General features: G+C 36.0%; 1 protein-coding gene across 1 annotated transcript; it reads right to left on the bottom strand.

Annotated features, from left to right (window-relative positions):
* Positions 1-1,516: 1,516 nt before the first annotated feature.
* ehd1a (EH-domain containing 1a) lies at positions 1,517-11,718 on the bottom strand. Its single transcript, XM_067457286.1, has 5 exons — positions 10,982-11,718; positions 6,815-6,912; positions 3,671-4,083; positions 2,811-2,975; positions 1,517-2,734 (listed from the first exon to the last, which is right to left on the bottom strand). The coding sequence occupies exons 1-5, from the start codon at positions 11,377-11,379 to the stop codon at positions 2,207-2,209; spliced, it is 1,602 nt and encodes a 533-aa protein (XP_067313387.1). The 5' UTR covers positions 11,380-11,718; the 3' UTR covers positions 1,517-2,206.
* Positions 11,719-13,206: the final 1,488 nt, after the last annotated feature.

Here is a 13,206-nt window from a genome sequence, read left to right as displayed (position 1 = left end):
CTATTTTGCTTATTTGTCATTTGGTTATTTCTAAGTACAGCTTAAAATAAACAATGGCAAGTAGCAAGTGAGCAATCATTTAAATACTAAGACAACAGCACACAACAATGAAGCAAGTCTCTTCTAGACCTCTGAGTCAGGGCTTTTTAGTCTCACACATCTTCTAAAGATGCATCACCTTCTTACACATGGCTGTTATTAACCAGCATCTCTAATAGAAGGGTATAGGTTACTGTCTCAGTAAGCAGTCACATTGGGAGGTGCTAAACAGGTCTGCTCTAACAAATTATTTGACTATAAACAATTTATTGTCATGATAATTTATATTCAAGGCTGATAATTGCTTCTTAGTGTCCCTAAAAATGCAAATATGCCTTCATACTTTATCCTTGTCTAGCAATGTGGTTTTATTTCAGATTAAAAGCAACATAGGGGTGAGTTGAGGGTGGTAATTTTAAATTCTTCACGTCGGCATTCTTACTGTCACTTAGGACATTACTGGGAATTTTAACACCTTCCCGCGAAGTGTGTTGTGAAAGCAAAATGCATTAACTGAGAAATGACAATGAGAAAGTTCAAACGGTGGTAAATTGAGGTCTCTATTGGACAGAATGCATGCTGATACTGTGTTAAGGTGATAATGAAGTGCACATATTGCTGCCAAAACAAAGTCGTTATATATACACAGTTACGCTACTGCTCAAAAGTTTGTTGAAAGAAGTCTCCTATGGACAACAATGCAGCACTTATTTGATAAAAAATATAGTAAAACAGGAATTGTGCATTATTACACTATATGTTTTCTATTTTAAGATATTTTGAAATGTATTATGGCAAAGCTGAATTTTCAGCATCATCGCTCCAGACTTCAGTGTCACATGATCCTTCAGAAATCATTCTAATATGCTGATTTGATGCTCAAGAAAACATTTATCATTATCATCAATGTTGAAAACAGTTGCGCCATGTAATATTTTTGAGGAAATCATATTACATTCTTTTAAACATGATTCTGATGATTAAAGTCTGAAGACTTTACTGTCAATTTTGATCAATTTATTGCACCCTTACTGAATAAAAGCATTAATTTCTTTGAAAAACACATAGCATTATATTAAAGATATGCTTGATGAAGAGTAACATGTGCTTGTGTCATCTTGAGATGTATCTAAAAGAATGATCTTGACTAAGAAAGTAATAGTCGGTTGCATGAGAAGGAAAAAACTCCCATCAGCTGATCAACTCCCAATAGCTGCCAAAGAAAACAAGACGCTGTACAGTAAAGCGCCTGAACATGCCTCAACATAACAACTTGATAAGCAAAGCTAAATACGACGCTCTCATTGCATTACTCCCATTCCAAAAACACCTCAGTTTTTTCACTCAAATTCAAAAGTTCTAGAAATGCAAGTACATAGTTTTCTGTCAGCACTCCTGACAACAGATGACAGATGTACGCATCTTTTACAATTGTGAATGGTGGTGCTCGTTTCCAAAACTCAAGAAGTCTTTGAAGCACAGTTTACAAATAAACTCTTTTATTGGTCAATGTAATTGCTGCATTCAGATGAAGGTGAGGATTTCAGATCACTTAATCCCAATATAGAAAATAACACCCTAAAAATGACAGAATACGTATACTGATAAACTTTAGAGATATTAAATCAAAAAGCATTTATTTTTAAATCTTAAAAATCAAAAATACAAAACACAGATATAATAGCTATAAAGGGAAATAAGTTAAGGAAGTTTTGAAGAAAAAAACAGCAATTATGTTTGGAAATATATCATTTAAGGAATATTTTCACATTTTTGTTTCTTTAAAGAGCCCCCTTGATATCCTCAGTTTTTGCCTGCTGCTTTATCGCAATCCAATGCCCAGTAAAAAGTACCATAGAAGTTTTGCAATTAGTTTAATTTCTTTCTATGCTCATGTGGTTTCTCCATTTCTAAGCCATATTTAAAAAAATAAAGAAGCAAAAAAGTCACTGGCACATAAGTTCTTCTTGGTTTGTCTTCTTAGTCCAACATTCTAAGCCAAACATTTTTGATGTATAACCATTAATATAAATGTATGTTTAAGACAGAAATCCAGTTCCTGATGCAAGTTAGTCAAATGAATGGTCAAAAAACCTAGAAGATATGGTTTGGGCAACATGGAATGTAGCTGAGAGCCACTGAGATCCAATCAACTCAAGCCAGCTCTTCAATTTTGCTCCGACCGTTTAGAGGGCGGCACAAGGTGAGCGGGCAGTTTAGCTGGAAGCTCGTGTCCCTCTAGCTTTACCTTGATCAGGTGATTCGCCAGTGCAAACTCTTCATCGTCCAGATAGCCATCTTTGTCAACATCTGCCAGAGTCCAAATCTTTCCAAGCACTGTGTTTGGCAGCTTGGACTTCACCATCTCCTTCTTAGCCGTGGCACCAGATACCTTCCCATTGATTGGCGAGAGGGTGTAGAATATTTCGTCATATGATGGCTTATCACGAGCCACGATCCACTCCAGCTCATCAATGCCTTCCCCTGCACCTTCTCCATATCCGTGACCAAACGGCCCGTTCATGGTTCCCTCAAACGCACCACCCTTCACTGACTGGCTGGGCATGGCGGCCTCCTCCTTACGGACCAGCGTCATGAGCTTAGCAATGTCATTACCAAGCATGTCTTCCACTGACTCCATTAATTTTGGTTTCATGACAGGAAATTTGGTGAAGTCCTGAGCAGCTAGCAACTCCTGTAAAGAGAGATTGTATTGTTTTTTAAGGTTTTTAAAACTTACATTTATTGGATAAAAATGTGCAACTTCATACCTGCATTTTCTTTACATTAGGAAAGTCTCCTGGTGAAATGTTGTGCTCTTTCTGAATCTTTTCATAGATTGCGCTCAGGTTGTTAATAAGCTCTTTCTTTTTTGTGTCTTTGCCAAATACACTTGGCATCTCTTTCTTCAGAGCACTAATAATGTAAGCATGTACCTAGAAGAAATGTATTCAGTGGACTCAAATTAAATACAAGTAGCATATGTGCAGTTTAGCATGTCAAAATCATACTTCTCACAAGTATTAGGTTACTTCATGAAATGAAAATAAGATGTGAAACTTTATCTGTGAGATCAAAATCCCATACACACTCAATGGGGTATAAAGTTCATAAAAGTATCAGTTATCTTTTTCTTTTTTTGCTCTCTGCAAAACAAAACAAAAAAGTTTGGGATTGCTAAGATTTCATTTTTAAAAATATATATTTTATGCTAACCAAGGCTGCATGTACTGTCTAGAAAATGTAAAATAAATAAATTAAATAAAACAGTAAAAATTGTAATATTGCGAAATATCAATAAAATATATTGTCTTTGAACTTTTTTTCTATTTTCCATCTCAATATATTTAAAAATATCATTTATTCATGTGAAGCTGAATTTTTTTATTTGAGCTGAAATCAATATAATGTGCTGCTATGCTTCTTTGTTTCTTATTATTATCATTGTTGAAATGTTTAATATTTCATAGAAATCCAAAAGATGCTTTTTTTCATGAATAAAAAGTTCAAAATAACAAGATTAATTTAAATATAGGAATCCTTTGTAACAATCTAAAAGTCTTTACTGCCATTTTTGATCAATTTAAAGCATCCTTGTTGTGTACACAACATGCAAAAATGTCAGTTTCACCTTGGCGAGACGTGCTCTTTTGATCAGATCATTGAGCTTCCGTAGGGCTGCATTTCTGGGAAGACTTTGAATATCGCTGAAGAGGTCCTTCTCCTCCGCTTCAAACAGCTTCCTGTTATCTGCGATCAGAAGTGGTTGAGCCCAAAAGGAGCCGATATACACTCGGACAACCTCAGGGGTGTTTATGATCTTCCCCAGTGACCACATGAGGGCACCATACACCCTCATCAGCTGCTGGGTGCTGATCTGGTCAGCTTTGTTCAGAACCACACGCATCTTATCCTCGTGGTTTTTCAGGGCCTTGATCACGTCTGAGAACTCATCAGAGATGTCCAGCTTGTGGGCATCGAAGAGCAGGATGATTCTGTCCACTCGTTCGGCAAACCACTCAAGAACTGCTGCGAAGTCATAGCCTGAAATTGAGAGACGATACAAAACGTGCATTAGATCGGGCCCTAAACCAAAGCTCTCTAAACCAAAGAGGAAGTCAGCAGGGCTGTAAGCAACATGTTTTATTTTAGAAAAGGAGGTCAGGGATAATGGATTTTGATTAGTGGCAGCGTCATCTGATCTCAGTCAATTCAGATAATTGTAAACAGCCACTATAAAGCCATGTATTCAGAAGGAGATCTGCTGCCTGTGAAATCCCTGGTGTCTCTGCACATGAATAGAAAGTCACCTATTGTCATCAAACATCTTTTTTTTCTGTAGAGATGCAATGATTGTGATGAATTGTTGTTTTTGAAAGTTGCACAACTACATTTTTTTAAAGATAACAAGGTTACAGTAAAGTGTCAAACTCTAAAGACTTGCATATAATTAAATAGAAGTAAACAATCAGCAATTAAGCTGTAAGAACTATTAAAAAAATAAATATGGATAAGAGGTCAATAAGAAATAAAAATATAGATTGCAGACAATTTTAAATAAATAAAATTAACTAAATGTTAATATCATTTTTTTTAATTACTGCATTTATTTAATTTAGTTCTTACATTTTAAATGAATTTTTTTTTTTAACAACGACCATAATATAGAGAAATAAATTTTGTTTTACCGTTCTCTAGAACTTCAGGTCATAAAACTGACCTCAGTTTTAGGGGTCCTCAACTACGGAGTAAATTAAGTTTGTCCCTAAGATCTATGTTGTCTTTATTCCTCTTTAAAAAAACAGTTGAAAGACCTTTTGATTTTACTATGACAGCCTTTTGTTATAGTTTCCTGCGGAATATTTAATATGCTGCTCTTTGCCTTTGATCCTCCTTTGCCATTATCCTTCAACATCTGTAATTTTAAGTTAAAAGCATAATCAGGCTTCTGAATATTGTTTTTCACCCTTTTTTATTTTTATTATTCAACTTATTTGTCTGCGTGTTTTTTTGTTTTTTCATGTAAGTGGAGTGGAACTCTGTATAAACCCAATTGGGTTTCGTTCCACTCCTTGTATTTTGAAAGTGTAAATCCACAAACCCCCTCATAGTTTGAGTAGGCCCGATACTTCTGACCCAAGAAAATGACCAAAGATATTGAATGCTGCAGTGGTCAGTAAGAGGTGCTTCTGGAAAAACATTTTCTGAGCAAAATCTCACATGACCCTGTACCACACAGGAACTTTTAGTTCCCCATTTTATAAACTTGATGCCATTTCATGACCCTATTTCCAGATATTCAGTGTAAACGCCTTCCCACAAGAATGAACTTGTAAATGGTAAGATGACATCATAATAGCAACCCATGGAAACACTAGAGCACAAAGGCCGTTTTAGCTGCAGTCAGACAGAAATGCTCACACAGCCTTTCATGCTTAATCCCACACAGCCACAACTGTGGCCCAGTCTGTTGTGCCTCTGCTGGGACTTTGGTGTGGAAGCCTCAGGGTCTGAAGCATGACTGCTGCGCGTCTATGGTATGCAGGGGCACCTTGGTCTCAGTATCTGGTTACGGTCTCGACTGGCCCCAGAAAGAACAAAGCGATCATGTGACTCTTGAGACATATCCTGTAACAATGCCACATTTCTGTTTCTTAACAGCTGTCTCTTTGTGATGTTGCTATCTGTATCTACAGTTGTACTCGGCAGTGAGTGGACATATGGGCCTACTCAGCATTTCCTTCTAATTCTTCCTGTTCACAGCTGAATGAGAATGGAGTAGTGATAGTGACAGCGTATAGCTGTCAGATAGCGTATCTTATTTTGTATAAAAATGATAGCGAAATTATAAAAAATCATAAGAAATGATAAAAAATGATATTTATTTCGTAATAAATGATAGCGTATCATTTATTTCCAGATAGAATATCAGATAGTGACTGTGTGGAATATTAGACAACTCAAAATACACATGGCTGCTACCAGTCATATGATAATAAAATGCTTCTCGACCCACAAAAACCTTTTTACTGGTATAAAAAGAGGAAACTGGGAACAATGCGGTCAGGCTTATTTTGCCACAATAGTTTTTTTTTCTATTAACATTAGGCCAGTTCGACTGCTTTTACATGTGGGATTTATGCACGGCGAACAAACTTGCCTGAGCAGCTCTGACATCCTGTTTCTTCATTTAATGCAATACAGCATAAATTACTATTATTAGTGGAGAAAAGATATTCAAGATATTCTTTCCTGTATTAAGAAAATACACCATTGTGTGAAGATTTCACACAAGAGAGTGTGCAGGAAAGGATGTCAGACTTGTTTTACTTGTTTTTCTACCTAAATAAACAAACGTGAATTCACATGAGGTCCCAATAAAAAAGTGAAACTACAAATTTGCAAAACCATTTGCATAGGATCAACACAAGTATTATGTATTATTACTAAAACGCAACAAATAATAGTTTCCTACATGAAAGAAAAAAATGGAAAAGAGCACAAGTCCTATAATTATGTGGAGTGACAAAGAAGAAAAAGAAGCAATATATTTATGATAAAAGATCAAGAACATGATCTTGTATAAAAATAACAAATAGCACTGATTATATATTATTGTCATCTTTTTTACTACTGTCATATATATGATTTCATATTATTATGAAATTAATAAGTAAATGTTTTAATAAAAAATAAACATAGAAGAATATAATTATTATTATTAAATGAATGGTGTAAAAATCAAATAAGCCAGAAAGCACCCAAGGCTGCTGACCTCTGCTGATCCTTTGTTTCTCCCCTGACAGGATGCCTGGAGTATCGATGATACTGATGCTCTCCAAGACAGGGTTGTTTAACTGAGCACACATGAACCTGCACATACATGAAGAAAGAGAGTCATACATAGAAGTTAAGCATACAAGATACTGTAACAGGTTGTCTGAATCCAAAATATAACCCTTAACACTTTTTTTCATTATCTCCATGACACCATGGAGAGCATAAGTAAAAATGTTTGACAGCTCTTATTCACATGGGGAGAGGATTTCAGCCATTTTAAAAACCACACAAACATTTATTTCCATCTGTAAATGTTTCAGTAAGCATGAAATCCAGACTGAAGTTGAAATCTCGAAATGCTGTAATAACACAAAATGAACTTTGGCTATACAAAGACGTATTGTTTACAGTGATTTACAGTCTTTCTCCCTGTCAGCCTACAGCAGCTGCTTACTAACACATATATGCAAATCTCTGTCACAAGGCTGAAGCTGAAGCTTAAAGAAGCACAGAAACTACTAGAACAAAGCTGTTACCCACAGACATCAAGAACAAGACATTAATAAGATAATAGGAAACTAAAAGGACTTAGGTTCACTTAAAACATTTTTAAAACATTTACACTCAATATATGCCTCAAGCTATTGCAAAACAGAACATGTAAAAGAAAACTGTTGAGAAAAAAAAGCAGAGAAAAAACAACAACAAGGCTTAATGATTTAACTTGACTTAGAATGAAATTTTGACTTAGAAATTACAAGTTTAAGAAAGAACAGAACATTCACTTCTAAAACTGTGTACAAACCCTTTTTCACGAGGCCAAAAAGTGGCCTGAAGAATGCTCCCTTTTTTCACACTTTTCTTTTTTGGTCCCTTTTTCACACTTTTGGTGGGTGTTGGTCACATGATTATTAGTGATCATTATAAGATTACAATCAGTGTAAACTGTTTCCATGTTTAAGACTTTTGAATATTTCACAATGTGAAACTCATATTCTAATATGAAAAATGCCTGTTTTTCAGAACAAAGGAATTGACTGAAAAGGTTGAATGTGTAGAATATTCACATTATATAATGTATAATTGTGATATTATAATAATTATTAATGTATTAATGATATATATGCATCTTAAAAGGGTGGTTCTATGTTTTTTTTAAAGGGTTGTGTTTATGGGGCACAGTATGTCATGTCTTCTTTTTTCTTTTTTTAAACGCTGTATTTTTCTTGTATTTGACCCTTTTTCCACACCGCTGTCTCCACTGTCCTTTGAACAGCTTGTTTGCTTTCTGCTTCTATGAAGCCCATCCCTCCAAAAATGTAATGGTCTTAGATTGGTTAGATGGCCAAATGTAGTTTCATGTATTTTTATTGGCTGATGTGCCAAGCACAGGTTGCCGGAAAACGCCACGCCCCTTACCATTACAGGCAGAAGTCACATCTGGGGCAGTGTTTATGTTAAAAGCAAGGGTTTATGATGTCACCAACCCAGGAAGAAGCTCGCTGTAGTCCAATCCGGCCGTTTTTGTAGGCAATACACTGCCATAACTTTAGAAGACAATATCTCTGTTTGGATTAAACTGTAAGCGCTGTAACTTTGCAGATACTGTTTATGCTCAAGCAGCAACATTACACACTAACTAAAGTTAAAAAAGTGAAATTGCATGCAACCACACCTTTAATGGCCCCCTCTTACATCTCCAATCTTGTTCACTTAAATTCAGCTCCTAAGTCCCTCAGATCTGCCAATAAAGTTCTCTTATATGTCCCACGGTCTCGACTTAAAATGAAAGGTGACAGAACCTTTGCAGTTGCTGCTTCACGATTATGGAATCATTTGCCATCTGACATTAAGTGTGCTCCTTCTGTTTCTGTTTTTAAATCTAGACTTAAGACACATCTTTATGTTCTAGCCTTTCCTGCTTATTAATAATGCTGGTTCTGATAGAAATGTGTCAGAATACATAGTGCAATGCAGTTTGTTGCGTATGGGGCTGTATAGCCGCAGACCAGTCAGGGTCCCCATGCTGACCCCTGTCCACCGCCAAAAGCACCAACAGTGGGCATGTGAGCATCAGAACCGGACCATGGAGCAATAGAAAAAGTGGCCTGGTCTGATGAATCACGTTTTCCTTCACATCATGTGCGCACCACTTGATAATGGCACCAGGCACTATGGGAAGAAGGAAAGCCGGCAGACCCTGTGTGATGTTTTGGGCAATGTTCTGCTGGGAAACCTTGGGTCCTGCCATCCATGTGGATACTTTGACACGTACCACCTACCTAAGCAGTGTTGCAGACTATGTACACCCTTTCATGGAAACGGTACTCCCTGGTGACTGTGGCATCTTTCAGCAGGATAATGCACCCTGCCACAAAGCAAAAATGGTTCAGGAATAGTTTGAAGAGCACAACAACAAGTCTGAGGTGTTGATTTAGCCTCCAAATCACCCCAGATCTCAACCCAATTTAGCATCTGTGGGATGTGCTGAACAAACAAGTCTGATCCATGGAGGCCCCACCTCACAACTAACAGGGCTTAATGGATCTGCAGCTAACATCTCGGTACCAGATATCACAGCACACAAGGTCTATGCCTCAATGGGTCAGGGCAGTTTTGGCAGCAAATATATATATATATATATATATATATATATATATATATATATATATATATATATATATATATATATATATACACACATTATATGTGCACGTGAGTTTCACATTGTGAAATATTGAAAAGTCTGTAAAACGGAACCAGTTTACACTGCTTAAAATTTCAGAATGACCACAAATAATCATGTGACCAACACCAAAATTGGGGAAAAGGGGAAATATCTTCAGAATGATACCATTTTTAAAATATTGTGGGTTTTATGGTTCTCTGTTTGGGACCAGATATATAGCTAATTCAATTGAAATTGCCTTGAACCTTTTTATACTAGCATATGGCATGGCACTGGTAATCCCAGCCAGTTTCAATCCGCTTGTGTAAACTCAACACCTGACACACACCCAGAAATCTGTTACAGCTATTGCAGTCAATATGGAAGTTGTTCTGGCATCATACAACATCAAACTGCATACTGTCTGGACTAAATGTCCTGGTTAGCGTTACCACATGTACTGTAACTGTGATGGGAGGTCATCTAAAAAGTTAGTTTGGAAAAGGAGAAAAATAGACTAAAAGCTCAAGACAAATTCAAGTTCAATAACTTGGTCTGTGTGACCAAACATATGCAATGATGACTCAATCAAGCACACGGAAACAATGACACAACCTCAAAGAGGGCAAATAATAACTGAGTAATTGTGAGGTCATAGTTAAAAACAAATGGCTACAGTAATGCTTCTTTTGTCCATCTATTAAGTTACCCAAAAAAGTACATTAAAATGCCATTATTATCATCTGCTTTATGATGAACATTATTATATATTATTAATATTTTTCACTAGTTTTACTATTCACCACTGTTCGGCATAATAACCAAAGAAGAAAAATAGTTGCCATGAGAAAGGAAAATAGTAAAACAAACAGAGAAGACCATCATGAATCTGTCAAAGACTTATTAAAAATATAGATTTAAATAGTCTGCATATTATATATATATATATATATATATATATATATATATATATATATATATATATATATATATATATATATATATATACACACACATACACACACACATCATTTGAAGAAACAAGGTCAGGTCAAATGAAAATCCTATGAAAATATTTTTTTATGACTCAAAATGTAATGATACTTGTAAATATAGCTAATATATCCAACTCCTGGGTATAACTACCAAAGAGTTGGTGTAACTTTTTACTTTATAGTTACATCAAAAAGGTACACCAGTAGGCTACTTTTTTTATTTAATTCTTACATTATTTGATCATTTTAGAGTCAAAACATATGTGGTTACAAGTTACATTAAAATAACTTGTTATATTTTAAACTGGTAGATCGACGTGTCAAACATTTGTCAGAGGTCAAAATAACAGATGCTCAAGTCTGCAAGAGTCAAAGAAGTGCTACGCACTTCAGCATTTCCGTAGTTGAACCTACTACCACACCTGTCATCCCATACACAGTGTTACTTGAGGTATTTATAAATGGACCCTTTTATGCTACATAATAAATGGTGTATTACCTATTGAGGAAAGCGTTACCAAAGGCGTTGAGTTTTCGGAAAGGCTTTTTTGGATCGACAACCAGCGCATTACCAGGTATCATGCCTTCCTGTTCACCGTGCATAACCGCTATGAAGGAATCCGTCGTCGGCTCTGGGCCTATTCTCATCCCGGGGAAATCCTGCTCCATTAAATGCCTAATGAAGGTGGTCTTCCCGGTCGAGTACTGTCCCACCAGCAGCACCATGGGCTTGTTGTCAAAGTCAGCATCTTCTAAAGCTGGTGAATGGAAGTCGTGGAAATGATAGGTGTCCTCCAAAGGGAAGAGTTTGGTGCGATAGAGGCGCTTCAATCCCTCCGCTACGTTTTGGAAAAGGTCTGGGTCTTTCTTCCCTTCTCTTTTAGACCAGCTGAACATGATGGTCGTTATGCGACTATTCTAATTCGAAAGGAAAAGACACGAAACAAAAAATGCGTTTAACAGGCGACGTCCTTTTGAAAGTTCGACTTTCCCAGCCCTGTACAGTCAGCCACATAGACAGCCACCTCTGCCTGCGTTACAACTTGCAGCAGCACTTCCCTTTGGCAAACCCCTGAACTGTAACTCAATGCGTATAAGAGTCTGTCGCAACACTCTTCTATGACTGTAATTTACGTCTTGCAATTATTCCAATCTAATCGGATCTCTTTGCAACTTTTCTACTGGTATCTAAACCGTAGTTTACATGCGGAACTTCTAATATACTTCATAATAAAAGCCTTGATTTTGCCAAACCAAACAATGGAATTTATTCATGTTGAATTGCCTAAAGGGCGGAACATTAGATCATCCATAATAAATACATTCTTGAAATATGCTTCTCGCCAGTTATGGAACATAAGGACCGATCACTTTTTAAACAAAAATTATAATTAATCCAGTAAATATGTATGTTTTTTTCATGGTTTGCGTTACTATTCTGTAATAATAATAATAATAATAATAATAATAATAATAATAATAATAATAATAAATACTATATATTTAACTTACATTGAGTATATCAGGACGTTTTGGTTACTCCATTTGAACTGAACAAAATGTGCATTTTCCAACAGTTTCCAACATTTACAACACTCAGACATGTTTAAACCCCATTAAGACAATCCATTAAAACCCCATTAAAATAATCATTCAGAAATTCAAAACGTTTAAAAACGAAAAGTGAAATAAATGTATTTGCCTAATTCATTAGATAACAGTGGGCCCTTGTGGACACCAGTGGCAATTACACTCTAAACCAGGGCTATTCAAATCTTACCCTGGAGGGCCAATGCACTGTAGAGTTTAGCTCCAACCCTGATCAAACACACCAACCTGTGATTTTCTAATGATCCTGGAGACATTGATTAGCATGTTCAGGTGTGCTTGATTAAGGTTGGAGCTAAACTCTGCACTGGATTGGCCCTCCAGGGTAAACAAATTCGTCTGCTGCCAGTTGCACAACACAACCGGATGTTGGAGAATCTTTCCTGACAGCACTCAAATTAATAGTACTTTATTTTATTTTATTTTTAAATAACTCATATATCTTATTTTTCTAAATGCAATAATGCATTTTTTCAAACCATGTTTTGTATTGTTAATAATAATGACAAAACTATTGTACATTTATACAAATGCATTATAATTGATACATTATAATATATGTAAAAATATAATAACTTATGAAGAAACTGTTCTATGTGCAGGATAAGGTGTGGAGGGAGTAAATGATTCATCGGCACGTGCAGCACTTCCGGCTTCCGTCACATGTGACTCTCTGCAGGTAACAGCTTCTCCACTGGCACTTCAATAGTTTCCCACATGGAGTGGCTGTTACACCCAGTGAGCACCAGGAGCAGCTCTTAACACTTCATATGCTTGTCCAATGTCCAACAAATTGTATTCTGTTAATAAAGATAAGAGATCAAGAGTTAGAACAACCACAAATTGCATTATGCCATTTTGAGGATCATTTTATTCGAAGGACAGAAAAACTGCAGGTTTTGTACTTGGTACTTATTTATTTAACTGTAAATCATTCCTTTGCCATCTCTTTCGTATAAAGGATACTTTGACATATTGAACTTTACACCTTGACTCTGTTGAAAGTTTATTATAGTTCTTAAAGTCTTAAACAAATTTGTTAGAATGAAAACGTCTCTGTGCCTGTTCCTTCTGTAATACAACAAACAATAAAACATATTATTTGTTGACTACTAT

Source organism: Pseudorasbora parva, chromosome 11 (assembly GCF_024679245.1).
Source record: "Pseudorasbora parva isolate DD20220531a chromosome 11, ASM2467924v1, whole genome shotgun sequence".
Lineage (NCBI taxonomy): Eukaryota > Metazoa > Chordata > Actinopteri > Cypriniformes > Gobionidae > Pseudorasbora > Pseudorasbora parva.
This window is presented reverse-complemented; position numbering and strand designations above follow the sequence as displayed.